Source organism: Paramormyrops kingsleyae, chromosome 24 (assembly GCF_048594095.1).
Source record: "Paramormyrops kingsleyae isolate MSU_618 chromosome 24, PKINGS_0.4, whole genome shotgun sequence".
NCBI classification, from domain to species: domain Eukaryota; kingdom Metazoa; phylum Chordata; class Actinopteri; order Osteoglossiformes; family Mormyridae; genus Paramormyrops; species Paramormyrops kingsleyae.
In genome coordinates this window covers 11,953,497-11,970,188 of record NC_132820.1, presented here as the reverse complement: position 1 = coordinate 11,970,188, position 16,692 = coordinate 11,953,497, and the positions used below count along the sequence as shown (strand labels likewise).

Genomic DNA, 16,692 nt, shown 5'->3' with positions numbered 1-16,692 from the left:
TTTGCCTTAATTGAGAATAAACAGAGGAAAGACATCCTCATGACACAAAGTTGAATTTTATGAAACTTAATTTTGTACAATTGTTTGATTTCGTCTAACAAGGCCTTGCAGATGGACACAGTCTCAGCTCTGTACACAAACATTCGCAAGTCAAAGATTTAAGCATTATTATTAAAAATGTATACAATAAATTTTTGCCTGACATAATATGAACATTTAGGCAAGTAATTATCGTGAACTATATAAATGGGTAAGATAATAATAATAATAAAATACTATGTATCGATAACAATATAATTATAATTAACATTGTTCTCGTGATTAACTAGGAAGACGTGGAGAAGAAGTTTAGATTGTAAGATTGAGGTGTGGCACCAGCTGCAGAGGTTATTTTTGCAGAGCCACTAGGGGTCACCGTGAGGTCCCGCTCACTACGGTGGGACATAGGGCTTGTTCTCCCCTGGGAAGGGGAACTCAGGAACCTGGTTGAAGTGTCCTGTCAGGAAGATGGCCACTGTCCCAATGGAGAACAGCAGGAGGGCCGCCCAGAAGCACAATTTATCCATCATCTGGCCAATCAGCACCCAGCTCTCTGTCTCCTGAGGAACAGGTAGAAGTGGGCCAGAGAGAGAGAGAGAGAAACAGAGAGGGGGAGAGAGAGAGCAAGAGAGGAAGGAAAGGAGCACATGTGAAAGAGACTCCTGGTTTATATACGGAAACACGAGCCACAGATACGGATCCATCGGAAGCGCAGGGTCAGGGTAGCTGTGGCTGACAGTGTTTGATGGGGGACGTATTGACGCTCGAGTGCCGAATTAATGCGAATGGATAAGGAAAAGTCTAAGGTATCAGGTGCCCAGTTTAGAAAAAAGGAGGAAAGAAGAAAAAGAGAAACACATAAAACATAAAGGAATGCAGCACTTTCATCTCTTTATGGGTATAATGCATGTAATGAAACAGGCTAATGTCACACTAGTATAATCAGATTCTCTTTTTTAATTTTTTAATTTATATACCACAGTTAGTTGTCTTTGCTACTTCTTTTGATATTTATGAATTTTATTTGTATATATTTTTATATTTCTAAAGTTTAAATTGCATCATTATTTGTTTGCATTGGTCCAAATGTCTTAATAGAAATGAAAATGTTCTTTTTTTTTGACAGGGGAGCAGAGGATGGAAGATCCACACACATTTATTTTGGCACGGAGGGGGTTGTATAGGGTTAGCTGTGGGGGGGGGGGGGTCCTCAGGGCGCCACTCAAACTAAAACCATCACTGATATGGAAAAAATCATAGTAACGCAAAGAGTTTACACCTCCAGGCCCCTAGAGGGCCTCAGCATCAGCTCATACCAGCTTCAATGCAGTATTTTGCCCCGGGTCTCAGTTGCAGGTCAGGCCCTAATTAAACCGGCTCACGTTCTCTGCCGACTGCTGGATGGCAGCCCCGAATAATCACTTACGGATCCGATGTCGTTCTGCTCCCTGGTGCTCTGCGCGATGAAGTTGCAGGCGTCCACGCACTCCTTGATCTCCGGGGCAGCTTGCGCTAGACTCTTGTACAAGCTGGCTGTCGTGCTTACATCAATACCGTCCACTAGGGGGCACCAAAGACACACGGTCAGCCTGGTGTGGTTTTGTAGCGTACCCTAGAGTTAATTAATAAGACCTAATCCTAATCCTGACCATTTTAATTCTAGCTCTCCTTTCCATCCCGTCCTTTGAACCTAAACAGACCTTTCAACATCCCTTATTTTCCTTTTCCTCTTTAGATAAAAAAGTTTTTGTTTTTACTTTAGCATATTTAAAATTGTTTTTTTTTGTAGCCAGCTAGGATGTCGGGGGGCGGGGTCTTGTCACCACGCGGAGCAGTAGCTGCCGGTGACGGCGCTCTCACCAAAGGTGTTTGTGAGGCCGTGACGCTCCCTCTGGCTGTTGAATATCATCTCGCTGCGCGACTGCTTCAGCACGTACTCCTCTGCCCGCTGCATGAGGCCGAACGAGCTGCGGCGGCGCTGCGGCAGCGCCTCCTCCTGGCCGTCGTCCACCAGCGACGACATTCCCAGGAAACGAGGGACGCACTCCAGAAAAAGCTGAGGGGGTAGAGATAATGGCGGGGTACATGGCGTCACTGCAGCCAAAAGCCACTCGATATTGTCCCCGCTAATACAGGAAGATATTTACTGACACTAAAGAGAGCAATTCAGCACACTTTGTTAATGGCTAAACTACCTACTACTATTTTAACTTTCAAATAGGTTCAATTGATTCACACTTTTTAAAATATAGTACACAAATCACTATTTTTATAGTAATATTTAGTTTTGACACAAAATAACAAGACCACTCAGGAACAGTTCCCTAAAGTAAGGCTTCGTACACAGAGATAGGTAAAGGAACGGGTGATTGCATTATCTTATTGATTTTGTCCCTCACCTAAGAGATTTCAAACACGTTATGGCTGATGAAATCAAACATCATAGACATGTTAAGATGTCAATGAACTCTTTGACTGGTCATTAAAAGAGCTTATTAACCAATTGGTAAGTTACAACAATGATATATCAGTGCGTGAATACAATAATACCTTCATGACATTTCTGCCATGTAATTTTTACATAACAGTTGATTACAGCTGTTTAAAGGTATTCCATTTGAATAGGGTACAGAGTGCTTAACACAGACTAATCCCTTAAGTCCTCATTAGCCCCACATTCTGCTTGTTACTTACAGTGATGGCAGCGATAAAAGACCATGCAGACTTATGCATGTGCAACATCGGCCATCAGGTTCATACAGCAGCCAGGAAGGAAATGTCGTACCCAAGGAGCCGCTGGCCACCTCTGGCCATTACGCATGTGCAAGTCCCGCTAAACAAATTAGCTAGTCACATGCAAGTAAAACTGATGGCGAAGCCTTCCTGCGCTGTGGATTGACATTAGCAGAGAAAAATCAATCAACCAATCAATACATGAATAACTGATAGTGGCGTGCAATGCGACATACGTGTTTGATGCAGTGTGACATGTTGTGGGTGCTGGGACTGCGGAGAGAGTAGTTCAGCACGATGATGCAGTTCATGACGATGAGGGTGGTGACGGACATGACGAAGATGACGTACCTGTGGGGAGGGGATAGATGAGGGTGGGCAACAGGGAAAGAAAGAGAGAGGGGGAGAGAGAAGGGAGGGGGATCATCAGCAGGAACACATGGCGCAAAGATCTCACAACGCACGAGACCTGGAATAAGTCCAACTCAACACAAAGGAAGCCTATAGTGTAAAATTTCATAGTTAATATGTACATGATATATGATACCAAAGCAATACTAAAGGATATTAATCTCTAGATATTTAATTCCAGAAATGGTTAGAGAAGGTAAGATAATAACAATCTATTAAAAATGTATAGAACCAACCCAACTATGTATAACCTAAATAACCAGACTGCTATTACTGATATGGTGAAGTCCACCTTTATATGTAAATGATTGACAATCAGAAGAAAGTCTGTCCCTGTAAGAATCAGAATTTCAGTGTAACCAGCGAGGTGCCACAAGGCTCTGTCTGGGGTCCGTTACATTATTCAATCGACGTTACCGGCTTAATAACCAGTTAAACTGGCAGACAACATGACATTAGCATGTAGTGAGCATGTTTTCAGTATTTCCTTATCTTCTGCTTATGGTGTCTACGTGTAATATTCGAGAGTAGGACAGCAGCTTCTCTTAGATCTTAGCTAGCAATCTCGGCGCTTTGGCAGCTTATCGATAAGCCCACTTGCTGGCCGCCTGTAGGAATTAACGTGCAGGAATCAAGAGTCAGGTACAGGGATGTGGACAGAGGACAGGAGAGCAATGCGGTTTGATGCAGGCACAGTGGGATGAAGGGACAGTGGGATGTAGGGACAGTGGGATGTAGGGACAGTGAGATGAAGGGACAGTGGGATGTAGGGACAGTGAGATGAAGGGACAGTGAGATGAAGGGACAGTGGGATGTAGGGACAGTGGGATGTAGGGACAGTGGGATGAAGGGACAATGAGATGAAGGGACAGTGAGATGAAGGGACAGTGGGATGTAGGGACAGTGAGATGAAGGGACAGTGGGATGAAGGGACAGTGGGATGAAGGGACAGTGGGATGTAGGGACAGTGAGATGAAGGGACAGTGGGATGAAGGGACAGTGGGATGTAGGGACAGTGGGATGAAGGGACAGTGGGATGAAGGGACAGTGGGATGTAGGTGAGCAGGGCCCTAGTACCAAGGGACACTAGCTTGCTGGGACTTAGACTCACTTCCCAATGAGAGGTACTGAAAGAGAAGTTTCTGGAATCTTCTGGGAAACAAGGATCAGGAAGACAGTCTGAGCCAACAGGACGGAGATGGAGACAGTCAGCTTCTGTCCGCCCGCTGGGGGGGGTAGAGAAGGAGGGAATAAAACAGGAGGGAATGATGGAGAAAGAGAGGAGGGTGAGGTATAGGGAGGAAGAGGAAAGCAGGAGAACCAGCCCAACACAATCAAAACCACATGCAGAAGGGGAGTGTATCGTGATAATGGTGACCATGCTTACCCTGCGCAGGCAGGAAGTAGGCCAGCACTACCAGCGCGGAGATAAGGGAACAGGGAAGGATGATGTTGATGATGTAGAAGAGCGGCTTCCTCTGTATGATCAGGTTGAAGTACACCTCCTGGTACTCCAGGTCGTCCGGCGTGTACCGGGGGTTAACCAACTTCCTGGCCGGCCGGTGCCTGATCGCCCACTCTCCATTCTCTGAGGGAGGGACCAAGGGGGAAGGGATCCTGTTGAAGGCTCCAAGATTTGACTGACGATCTATAACGCCACAGATATGTCAGCAACCAAAAAAGTGGGGGCACCAGTGTGGCTGTAAGTTCGGAAGACTAGCCAAAAGTCAACAAGCGCTTTGCATTGCAGGGGTTTCGTTAAATAACGACTAAGAATAAATTATATGGAATGAACATTGTAATTTAGAAAGATCATCACAGGGAGCTCCAGTGTGTGGCCGGCATTTTAAGGTTTGACAGACTGCTGAGCAGATGGATAAGAGGAGAGACTCTGATGTTAGACTGTAGGACAGGATTCCTCACGCTCTTTAGTAAAATGATCCACCCAGAATAACACCATCAGATCACTCCAGGGTGATTCCTTTAGCACCAGAAGATCATACCAGTGAAGGCCTCTGGGTCGATGACCACCCACTCAATGGGCTGCTCAGTGTCCAGATCTATGGCTAAAATGAGGTCCACCTCCTTGGCGCTGTAGGTCTGGGACCTAATGAGGGAGAGCAGTTTAGCAGCCACGTTGAACAAGAAGGTCACCGCCATATCTCACGATGCACTTTCATGCTGAAAATTCAAGGTGGAAGGAAGCATAGCTAAGGAAACAGATGGTTGTTGATACAAGTGCCAACAGGGGTTCTGCTGTTGTACCTTTCAGAAAGGTAAAGTTACTTTAGAGAGAGGAAGAACCTAAACGTAACTGACTCCCAAGCCCTAACCATTTAAGCAGCTAACCCTAAACCGCAATGCTAAACTCTAACCCTTAACAACTAATTTACAGCAGTGCCTCCGACATCATAAATGGCTGTCTCCTCATCATGCAACACATAATAGGCCAATAGTTTGTACCCTCGCTATCTACATGTTCTGCAGGACAGCACACAGCTCCCTATAAACAGGGATCTCCATGACTATGATCTCTTGGAATCACACTGATCTCCGCCGAGGTGTCAGGCTTCCGAGGATGTAGAAAACCATCACAAGATGTTTTTGACTATAGCGTAGAGAGGAGCTCCAGAGAAATGGGGAGGCCACGCCCCCCCCTTTACGGATACCTATGATCCCAGCCAATTGGCTTCCTCCGGATGGATCCTCCCATCCACTGACCTGAAGACCAAGGTGCAATTCTGCCAATCGAAGGGGAAGTAGGTGATCTCGATGGAGCAGGTGCTGCGGAAGATGGCAGGAGGCAGCCAGTACATGGAGCCGTCGGGGTAGACCAGCACATTGGCGTAGTAGGCCACATCGAACTTGCCGTCGATGCTGGGGGGCGTGAAAGGGGGGGGGACATGAGAAAGGATTCATTTTGTTGTCGCTGAAGCAACACTTTTGTCCAGGTAGAATAAAACTGGAGAAACGCATGGTTCAAGGGTGCAACAGCGTTACTCAGGATTCTTAACAACCACATCCCCTGCAGCTGATACTCATGATGTGTCGGGCTGCCACATCCCCTGCAGCTGATACTCATGATGTGTCGGGCTGCCACATCCCCTGCAGCTGATACTCATGATGTGTCGGGCTGCCACATCCCCTGCAGCTGATACTCATGATGTGTCGGGCTGCCACATCCCCTGCAGCTGATACTCATGATGTGTCGGGCTGCCACATCCCCTGCAGCTGATACTCATGATGTGTCGGGCTGCCACATCCCCTGCAGCTGATACTCATGATGTGTCGGGCTGCCACATCCCCTGCAGCTGATACTCATGATGTGTCGGGCTGCCACATCCCCTGCAGCTGATACTCATGATGTGTCGGGCTGCCACATCCCCTGCAGCTGATACTCATGATGTGTCAGGCTGCCACATCGTGCAGTAGGCTTTGGGCTTGTTTGAGGGTTTGGACTCACTTGTTCTCCAGGACGATGTCAGGCAGCCAGACCATGCTGGAGGGAACACGGAGCACGTCGATACCATAGTAGGCAGAGGTGTTCCAGGCCAGCCGGTAATCGTTCCATTGCTGGGGGGGGGGGGGACACACATCACAGTGACAGGGGTTAACTGGGGAAGGTTAACAATCAGTACAAAACTCCCTTTAAAAAAAGACATGAGGTTCAACTGGAGATAAGGTAGGAAGAATGACTCACAATTTCAATCCAGACATTTGTGGTGAGAGTTTCTTCCTTTTCATTCTGAGAAAGACAGAGAATTTATATATATAAATTATATATAATGCAGAAGCACAAGGTCAAAAAGAGGCCTCCCTTCTGGGGGATGTGAAGCCAGCACCAGTTATGACTTCAAAGATATGTGCCAGTAAATTGGGAGCAAAATTACAGAACGTTCTGAACATGCAAAGCACTGTGGGTAATCCGGGAGCTGTGGACATGCAGTGGCGTTGGTAACAGTGCATTCTGGGTATATAGCGGTGTTCTGTTAGCCCAGGTAAGGCAGCAGGTGGGGAGGCAAACAGCGGAACATTGGCCTTCCATCTTCAGGGTAGCAATCATTCAAACATCTGTCCCGGGCTACACTGCTGCTTACCAGCGAGATGAGGTTGGTGAGGGTGAGTTTCACCTGCACCTCCACCTTGTCGTCGGCGTGCCTGGCCGGGCGGATGTTCTTGTTGTAGCCCGTCATCAGGTCCTTAAGGAGCTGCGTCTCCTCGTTCCCGCTCACCGGTAAAACTATGGGAGGGAAAATGACTGCCGTCCAGCACAAACCCGTCCAGGATCAGAATAAACCCCGATCGGGCGCAGGGCACCCTATCTAGACTTAATGCGGATAAAGAATACTTAACAGGGTTCAAATTCCTAAATCGGGACTTGCACGGGGTGTAATATTATACATAGGCCTACTTAACATAAACATGAAGGCTTTCACAGCAGCCCTGGGCTATTCTAGCTTTGAACACAAAACAAAATTAATTCGTCGTTTAAATTATTAAAACTCAGACAAATTCAACCTAGCACCCACCAACCAAAAGAACAGCAATGAAGATCAATGAAGGAGGACAGTGAAATCAGCGGGTTTAATATTTATTTTTCATTACTGCGCATGTAAATACTACCTCTCGCGGAACAAAAAACCTAGAAGTCAAACAAGTATGGATAGAGGCCGGAAAGTGGGCGAAAGCTGTAAGCGGCGCAGAAGCGCGCTGCCTCGGCGGTTACCTGCCAGGGCGACGGCCAACAGCGCGGCCACAAGCAGGCGCGACGGAACGGGCTGGAACGCCATCGCCGGACCCGGCCTTTCTCCTGTGCGCCCAGATGTCTCCAAAATGAAAAAGGGTCTGGAAAGAAAGGGTCTAGGGAAAAAAAAGAGAAAGTAAGGAGCTGTTCCAAGCCGCGCTTCTCCCTTAACCCCGCTGTACCCCCTCCAGCTCCTCCAGCTGTCGCTGTCCGTGGGTCGGGTTACAAAGCAGCAAGGCTGCGCTTAACTCAATACACCACTAATAATAATCTTTATATTACTCTATCGGCGCATATAGCAACAGGAGAGCTTACGGCGTGATCTTTCAAATTATTTTATTAATATGGATAATAGACCTAATACATTAGGCCCCAATATAGACGTTTCATTACCAAATCAAACCAAATTATTGCAATCAATACGATTGCTTAGAAAGAAGAGTTTAAAAGTCTTTTTAAAATGCTTCCAGGCATATCGCTTGTCTCATGTACACATGGAAAATTGCTGCAAATCGAGGAAGAAAAACAGTTAAAATTAATAGTTAAACACAGCCTAGTGTATAAAACATATGACCGGTACTTGCTAGGTATATACTATTTATAGATTGACAGCTATTAGAAAACTTGCCATTGATTTGGTAGGAGTCTATTCATAATTTGCGGTTTGTTTCCAATTACATTGTAGTTTCCGATCAAAGACAGTCGCCATAATAATTAACATTACTGCCATTATTTTTAATAACCCCCCGACCCGTGTCCCCGTGATCGCGGCGAACAGGTGTCCCCGGGGGCCCGGTTGGAGAGGGTCTTCCCGCTGATCCTTATCTGGGACTCGTTGGTATAAATAACCCGCAGTGTCTTTGCTGCCAGGGAGACTTACAGTTATCCTACGAAGGAACTTTGTCCGGGTCGTGGCAGAGGAGCGAAATGACAGATCGTTGAAATAACGCTCCATGCGCTGTGTGCGTGTATCGTAATGGACTCTGTGTGCATATGACAGTTCGGTCGTTTGGTTGACGCGTTTAGTGAACGCATTAAGCTGCATTTGGCTTGTTTCTGTTTTATTATACCGAGAGGACCTCCTCAAGGGGGGCAGTGATATTATTAACGGGGTCTGGGATGAGCCGCGACTGCGCTCTCAGTACAACACGGAGGATCCAGCCGGATTATGGAAGTTGAGAAGAGAGCTTTTGGGGTCATTCTTGTTCCTTTAACCGTGAATGTAATGACGATATATATGTTTGTTCTATGAGGACGCTTTGAAAAATAGATTTATTTTAAATATTGAAAATGTTGGAGGGAACAGGTCTAATTCTATGTGCTGTTTTGCCTTAAATTAACATATTTATTTTCGGTTAAAGATTTATTATCTTTGTTCTGCTTGCGTAAGGGCTAAGGGTGAGGCAATTACTTTATTTTAGAGCCTGGTTATTAAATACTTTGGGCGTTGAACGAGGCAGCAATTTAAACTGCCTTATCTATTTTTATTTATGAGTTATTCTGATGCAAATTGCATTTGACCGAGATAGCACAGAGAAGGAAAAGACTCAGATAGCTCATCTGAAACGGTCGAAATCGCCGTTAATATAGGCAATAAATATTTCCAAGTGTATTAGGATTTGAACGTGGAAACGGCTGTGTGCTTAAGCGCCCTTATTGCTCTCTACAGTAAGTATCCCTTTCGCATTTGCTTCAGAAAACGGCCTATATTTTTAATCCAAAACCGTGGCGTCTGTCTTATTTGTGATAAATTCACACCCCCTCCCAAATGGCGCAGCGTTCAGTGCCACCCCTACACACACACTCATCATTTGCGAGTCATTACATTTCACAGTAAATGAGGCGCGTCGATGCCGCGGCAGCTCGCGCACTACTATTACCGGCCGCGGCGGGCACGTGCTCCTTGGGGGCAGCCCAGAGCTCCTCTGCGCGAGGGAAGTTTGAAGCTCTTCGGTTTAGAAGCCGCTTGGATTGCCCCGCAACCCCTCCTCCCACCCCGTGTGGGACTACCCACCCCTCCCCGTCCGGATTTTGTTGCGCAGACCGTGGCCAAACTCTCACAAGAAGAACAGCAATCATGACTGGCGGGAAATAGTCACAGATTCGGTATCTTACACTGAGGTATACTTAAACGGTGAAAATAGAAGCCAGGAGAAGCCCCTGAGTGTTGACCTAGGTTATTAAAGAATACTCCTGAATCCTAACAGGACACAATGCAGGGAAGCAGCTTCCTCCCTCTGATATGAACATCTCAGCCAAAGTGGTATCAGAATGCCAGATAAATAAACCCCAATGTTATTTCTGAAAGCAAGGTCAGACAGTCCCTGGAGAAATTAGAGCGGAAGCACCTTGCTCAGGGCCTCAATGGCGACATCATTCTGCTCAGCCTGGGATTTGAACCAGCAACGTTCTGATCACAGCCACAGCATCCTAACCCACTGAACCACACACCACCCCCCCCAAAGTTCTGTCTCGAAAGTGGATATGTTGCACCTATCTCCCCCTGTACTTCTCTCAATCAAATATTAACAGGATAGGTATCGGGTTCACGTCCTTCACCTTGTGTGCTCCAATCGTCTGGCATCAGACCTCTCCTTGCGTCCTCCTCACGTATCGGTGCCGGTATAAGGTACTGACAGACCCGCTTCAGAGGAGCATCAGCCAAACTCGCAGCACGCTAGGAATAGCTAGAGGAATGCAGCATGACCGACAGGTTGATGAGTGCTGCAGCCTGCCACTAGGTGGCGTGACGGTTAAAAGGGTTGAGCAGGAAGCCAGAAAAGAAATGTACTGAAATTTTCCCCCAGCTTGATGCGGCAGGGGCGGCGGTGCAGAGTATAAGGTGGCCGGGGTGACGTGTCACACACCTGCACATGGTGAAAGTGAGTTTCAAGTGGCAGATCAAGTGGCACGAGGGACACCTGTCAGGTGGTGCCGTGTGTCACATCGCCTACCACAGCGGCATCTAGTTACCTGGAAAACTGCCCCACCTCACCAGGGAGGGGGTTCTCTTGTACTCTGTCCGCATGACACCCACAGCGGAGTCAAATATCTACCGTGGCTATAAGCCCCCCCTGTCACCATGTCACTGTGCCTTCTGGCCGGGCCGATTTAGGCAACTGCACATAAGCAACAGTAACCCCGGCCAATGGGAGCCGCCTGGTCACTGAGCGGTGGCCAATAGGAAGCAGGAGTGCCTGGAATTGTCAATGCTTGTTGTGAATGAGTCTGAATGAGAGCCAGGTGCGGGTAAATTTGTCTATCTGTCAGTGCTGGTGTTTGGCATATAACTGTACGGGGGGGTTCTGTGCAGAATCCTTACAGTACCTAACAATCTCTGACTATTGACCACATCTGGATACTAGAGTGAGCATGTAAACCTTTATTCTGCATCGACCGCTTGCTGACAGGGTGACCTGTACAGGCTGTCCAGGGTAAACAGTTACTGTAAAATGCCCGGCGCTCGAAGAGATAACGGCCAAGGTCTGAGGCAGAGGTCAGCCAGGAAGCGGGATCAAAGCTGCAGGGGCCACACACACCCAAAGGTCTAAATATGTGTCCCACATACAATCATCATTGCCGATCATTGACACGTTGTTGCCATTCGTTCCCACTGCAGGATTGTTATTCACAGCATCACATCGCAGGCTGACGGCGCTGTTTAGCGGAACTAATCAATTGAATGCAAACACCAGGATCATTAGGAATCATTGTCGCACGCTTCCTGGAGACCTGGAGTCCCTCGAACCATGAGCTGCTCTGGAAAACATGGAGGGCAGAGACCCAGGACCTTTCAGGTATAAGCATCTGTCGGGAGATACAAGCCTTGTATGTACTTTACGTGTGTATCTGCAGGTCTGGATCACTTACCCGGCTCCCCCTCAGTTCAGAGTCCATGCTAGCAGTGAGAGAGATAAACAGGGAACATGGGACAGCCCACTTTCCCACCAAAAACACTCAGATCAGACATTTATTACCGCGATAATGCACCGGGTATCAGTGGTGATGATCAGGACCTCGGAATACGCTGTAGCAAATGCTGCCTGTCTCCACAGGAATGCAAAATACAGCCGTAATTAAATACTGGCATACAGGGGAAAACCTGACACAGCTGCATGCAAATCACCTCTGAGATCATACATTATTGCATTGGGTATTTCGTGGTCATACGGTGATGTGCGGCTCAGTGATTTGGGCCTGTGTGCCTGTGATCGCCAGTTTGAGCCTCGGCAAAATAGTTACAGCTTCATTGGACCCTTGAATAAAGCCCTTAACCCCTCCCAAAATTCTCCTGGGACACTGGAGAAGTGACCTGACCTTGTGCGTAGACCCCAAGCTTCCCTCTCGACGGTCTATGCGTGTGTTTGTCTCAAAGGAGAGCAAGGTGTGAAAAGAGACGTACAAGTGCTCTTGTGTAAATAGCAAATAAAGAATCATTTTGTATTAAAACTTTTGTTTTCATCTGTTGTTTTCTACCGCCCCATCCAAATGTCCAACTAACATGCTAACACTTTAACATGGTTACTAAGACATAGACAGCAACAAGGCCTTAAACCAGTTCAAAATATTTCACCACAACCGTGGCGATCTTTATTTTTTCCCGAACCTGCTGTACAGCGTCGGCGCCCTGATATCCCGGCGCCTTTTGACCAGGAGGACAGGAACGGTGGAGGACCAGAACACGTGAGGCTCACGTGTGACGTCGGACCGCTGTGCACAAAAACACCGCGGTCGTGTTGGTGTCTCAAGTCCGAGCCAAAGACAGACCTACCAGCTGAACTACAGAGGAGCCTAAAAATGACAAGATAGTGTGGTATAAAGGGAGGAGGAGATTCAGCTGTTCATGGGGGACTTGGGAGTTTGAGAGGAGGTCACTCTCGGTCACACTGCCGCCATATATGGCCGACCGGAGCTAATCTCTGGACTCTGGAACCAAGCAATAAAAAAGGAGACGGGAACAAGAGGATCGGGAGCCAGAAACAGCAAGAAACGGAGGAGAGGAGGACATGAGGAGAGACGGAGAAGGGAGACGCAGCTGGGAATAACTCAGGAACATTCCGGAAGGTTCTGAGACTGGTTTGGATTTCTGAGCAGGAAGTGACCTCGAGAAGAAGAGAGGGCTGAGAGAGAGACAGAGAGGTGGAAGATGGACGGATAGCGCTGGTGAACGAGTGGAGTGCCGTGACGAGGGGCCAGCATGGGCGTGAACGGCCGGGCCGGTGTGGCCGTCCTGCTTGTGATCGTCTTCCTGGGCTCCATGTGGCTCCGTGAGTGTGCACCCACATCGGTGCCGGGACCCCTTCCTGAATCGTGTTCCTTGTGGTCTGTCAGGTACAGTCCTGCAGCCGTGTCTTAGCGGCTGTCTCACGCCATTCCACAGGATTCTGGCGGTGACTACGGTTAGTCTGGAACACACAAATTTGTGTCCGCCTCACGAGGAATGGGGTCCCTTGTACACCAAGTTAAAAAGTGCAACGTTTCTACCACAACTGCAAAGCTGGGTGTTTAATGTTCGGAGGACTTTTCCTCACTGGAAAGGAGGGACCCTTCTGGGTAACAAACCCACATCCCTTTGCTTTGGGCTTCTTGGGTTCCTTAACCGCCATGCCCCCTAACGTCTGTGCCTTTCTTGTTCCTTGTCTCGTCCCTCACTCACAACAACCCTTGCAGCCCTTACTGAATGCCCTTTCCAAGTGTCGTGGGGTGGGGGGGTTGACACCACACATGGGCGCTTTTTCGGTCTCACTCAGTTGTTCGCTCTTCGTGTGTTTGATCTTTGCACTGGTTACCACTGGTTTATGAAGCTCTTACGCTCTGGCATCAGATAAACCAGCTACTCTGACAGTAAAGCTAATTGTCAATTTTGAATAAAAACACGTTAAATCTCTCCTTCTACCTTTCCCATTTTCCGTCACCCACCGCAGAGGGGAACTTGCAGGATTTCTGGCGCCCTTGCCCAAAGGAACACACCCAAATACAAACGGTAAGGGTGACCCATAAACCTCCACAGCACCTCTCATCCACGCTGATGGCTAATGGCTAACAGCCAACAGGGACTCTACAGCCTAGAACATTCTAGAATATAAACAGAATCTAGAGCAGGTCATCAGAAAGCATGTAGCCATCTGAAATGGACGCTGAACACCTGCGAATCAAATAAAGACAGATAGATAATTATAAGTAAAGTATTCCTACAACTGGCCTAACAAGGTAAGAGAAGGGGACGGAAGTGGGGCAGATTTAGAAAAGAAGCAGGTAATGGAGACACACAGGAAGTGAGGAAATGACAAGGAAGTGAGGTCACTGTTGATTTAATGACTAACCCTGGCAGGTAACTGACAGGTGCCTAGCAAGATAATGACATCACTCTCTCCCTCACACCAGCCTGGGGGTCTGAACACGTCCGATGACGGCAGTGGTGAGGAGGCCATTGACGACTTGTTTCTGCGTGAGTGTCCTGGTCAGGATTTCCAAGTGTCCCAGCTAGTGTCCCACCTCCGCGCCGCTTTGGACCCCGGCACCGACGTCCTCATGCAGCCATACCTCTCCAGCTGGGATGAGCTCATCAAGTAAGGACCCCGGGCGCCTTAAAAACGAAGAGCGTCTACCTTAGGGTATATACCCACACTAGGCCATCTGTACCGTGCCCAAGCATGTTTGACCCCCAAAGTCTGATTCCTTTGACCATGCCCGTTTGAAGAGGGGGGCCCAGGTAGAGTCGGAGTCGGGTGTGTGATCGCTAACCCATAATATCAGAGATGTGACTGACACAGCCATTCGCACATGCACACTATACACGAACCGGAGCCGGAAGGAACGGATTGGGTAAACTGTACAGATTGGGTGGCGAGTCTAGCGACAAACATCTAACAAACGCTGTGGCAAAGGAATCACTTTGGTCTATGGCAGAGGTGCAGTGTTTGCTGGATATTTGGGCTGACAAGAATATCCAGGAACAACTGGAGGCAACACGAAAATTCAGAAATAGTCCCGTGTTTTACCTATTATCTTCTTATACGTGCGGCATTATTAAATGAAAATCGTTGTGTTGCATACTCAATAAATCTATGAGGGCTGTCTATCATCGTGCCCAAAACCACTCCAAATAAGCCATATTAATCATGAGTTACATTCTGCTTTGTAATAGTGCCTTCCTTTGTTTTCCTCAATGCAATGTCGCACGGTGATGATGAAAGTGCCCCTTCTTGTCCCGAATCCCTTTATCAGCTCTCACTGATTCGGGATCAGTTAACCTTGACATTTTTCACACCCAGCCAATGTGCTTTCTGCCTGCTGGATTTGCCGTGTTCTTTTAAGCCTGCTTCCATTACTCTATGACACCTCCGATGCCCCCCCTCCAGGTTCCTGAACGCCCTGGGCCCAATGGTGGGGCTGATATCCCAGGAGATTAAGGACAAAACTGGCCTCATCCGTGACCTGGCTCAGCAGGACATGGAGAGCCGGGGGGACTGCGACCAGGGGGCCAGGTGTTTAGGTAGTGGGGCTCCTACAAGGGGGCTTCAGACGGACGAGGGGTCGTACCACTCGGTGCGCTCCATGATAACCGCGGAGCTGCAGAGCGGCCTGGTGGACTTCCACCAGCTGACATCCTCAGGCTGCAGGACTCTCCTCCGGCTCCACCGCGCCCTGCTCTGGCTCCGCCTCTTTCTGCAGAAGCTGGGTGAGAGCCCACCCCCTGGGGGCCGCGCGCGGAGTCCCTCGGACCTGTGCCGCGAGGCCTACCAGGAGAGTCTGTCTCGGCATCACACCTGGCTGGTGCGCCGCGCTGTCGAGCTGGCCTTCATCGCCATACCAGATAGGACCTACTTCTTCAGGCTGGTGTGTGTGCAGAACCAGCAGGGGGCGACACTGGTGCTGAACAAAGTGGTCAGGGCCATCACAGAGGTGTATGCCAGGACAGAAGTGGCCCTCGAGGAACACGGCATGCTGGATCTGCCCTAGAGGTGTGAAGAGAGAGCTCCCCCAACTGGGAACAGGGTTAGTGGTCCACACAGACGAAGACTCCTTACCAAAAACTAACTGCCTCACAAAACAGGAGTCCAGATGTTACACTTTTGAAAATAATCATGTGATTTCCCTCAGTAAATATGTTTTAACCTTTCTAGCTGACGAAATGTAGGACTGTGCACCGATATAATTAAAGAGAATAACGTCATGGCACGACTCCTAGTGGCGGGATAAATTGGCATTGTGAAACTCTTAAGGGCTTGATATTAATGGTCTGTACTTTTGTCTCCTGGGGGTGTCCCTCCACCGTGTCCTCACATCGCTAGAACACAACCCCCCCCCCCCGCAACCAACCCGGACACTGTGTCGACCTTGGGTCATTCGCTTGTGATTTTGTGTTCATGCACTAATTTTGCACTATGTATCTGAATCAGTAGGTGGACACTGAATAAAATACTATTGTGTAGAAGTATAAGAGTGATTTCACACTGCATAAACCTGCCAGGTGTGTCATTCATGCACCAGGAGCATGTCTGTGCTTCATGAGTGAATATGCTAAGGTGTCGGTATGTGTTTGGTCTATTTTACATCTACTGGATACTTATATGCCTCTTGATCTGACTATTTCAAACACTCAAGTGCCTCTAATGCTGCGCAATCCCTCTCTCTCGCTTCCTCTCTTTCTCCAGTTACTTCCTCTGGCTCCCTCCCTCCATGTCCTTTACACACTTACTTTCCATTTCCCCTCCCCAGGAGGGACCCCCCCATCGCGAAGGTCAGAAATGAGCAACCCAGTC

At 48.2% G+C, this 16,692-nt stretch overlaps 2 protein-coding genes across 4 annotated transcripts; one reads left to right on the top strand and one right to left on the bottom strand.

The window, feature by feature from the left end:
• Window positions 1-37: 37 nt before the first annotated feature.
• Window positions 38-10,505, bottom strand: chrne (cholinergic receptor, nicotinic, epsilon). 3 transcript variants are annotated; one of them, XM_072706748.1, is made up of 13 exons: window positions 10,487-10,505; window positions 7,910-8,043; window positions 7,281-7,423; window positions 6,884-6,928; window positions 6,647-6,756; window positions 5,905-6,060; window positions 5,187-5,290; window positions 4,571-4,771; window positions 4,295-4,409; window positions 3,009-3,123; window positions 1,900-2,095; window positions 1,466-1,599; window positions 38-599 (listed from the first exon to the last, which is right to left on the bottom strand). In XM_072706748.1, exons 2-13 carry the CDS (start codon window positions 7,971-7,973, stop codon window positions 432-434), a joined length of 1,551 nt encoding a protein of 516 aa, XP_072562849.1. In that variant the 5' UTR covers window positions 7,974-8,043; window positions 10,487-10,505; the 3' UTR covers window positions 38-431. The 3 variants fall into 3 exon arrangements, with proteins under 3 accessions (XP_072562849.1, XP_023700626.1, XP_023700625.1); XM_023844858.2 differs by lacking the exon at window positions 10,487-10,505 and adding an exon at window positions 8,808-8,945; XM_023844857.2 differs by lacking the exon at window positions 10,487-10,505 and adding an exon at window positions 8,556-8,761.
• A 2,126-nt stretch (window positions 10,506-12,631) lies between these two features.
• Window positions 12,632-16,364, top strand: gltpd2b (glycolipid transfer protein domain containing 2b). Its single transcript, XM_023844859.2, has 4 exons — window positions 12,632-13,194; window positions 13,852-13,910; window positions 14,312-14,496; window positions 15,289-16,364. Exons 1-4 carry the CDS (start codon window positions 13,125-13,127, stop codon window positions 15,887-15,889), a joined length of 915 nt encoding a protein of 304 aa, XP_023700627.2. The 5' UTR covers window positions 12,632-13,124; the 3' UTR covers window positions 15,890-16,364.
• Window positions 16,365-16,692: the final 328 nt, after the last annotated feature.

Bases quoted from the DNA above. Each gene is read 5' to 3' on its own strand.
- chrne (XM_072706748.1), bottom strand. From the start codon at position 7,973: ATGGCGTTCCAGCCCGTTCCGTCGCGCCTGCTTGTGGCCGCGCTGTTG. The intron at 5,291-5,904 runs GTCAGTGGATGG...CTCCCTCATTAG, and splicing joins AATTGCACCTTGGTCTTCAG to GTCCCAGACCTACAGCGCCA. The intron at 4,772-5,186 runs GTATGATCTTCT...TCCCTCCCTCAG, and splicing joins CGACCCAGAGGCCTTCACTG to AGAATGGAGAGTGGGCGATC.
- gltpd2b (XM_023844859.2), top strand. From the start codon at position 13,125: ATGGGCGTGAACGGCCGGGCCGGTGTGGCCGTCCTGCTTGTGATCGTC. The intron at 13,195-13,851 runs GTGAGTGTGCAC...CACCCACCGCAG, and splicing joins CCTGGGCTCCATGTGGCTCC to AGGGGAACTTGCAGGATTTC. The intron at 13,911-14,311 runs GTAAGGGTGACC...CCCTCACACCAG, and splicing joins AACACACCCAAATACAAACG to CCTGGGGGTCTGAACACGTC.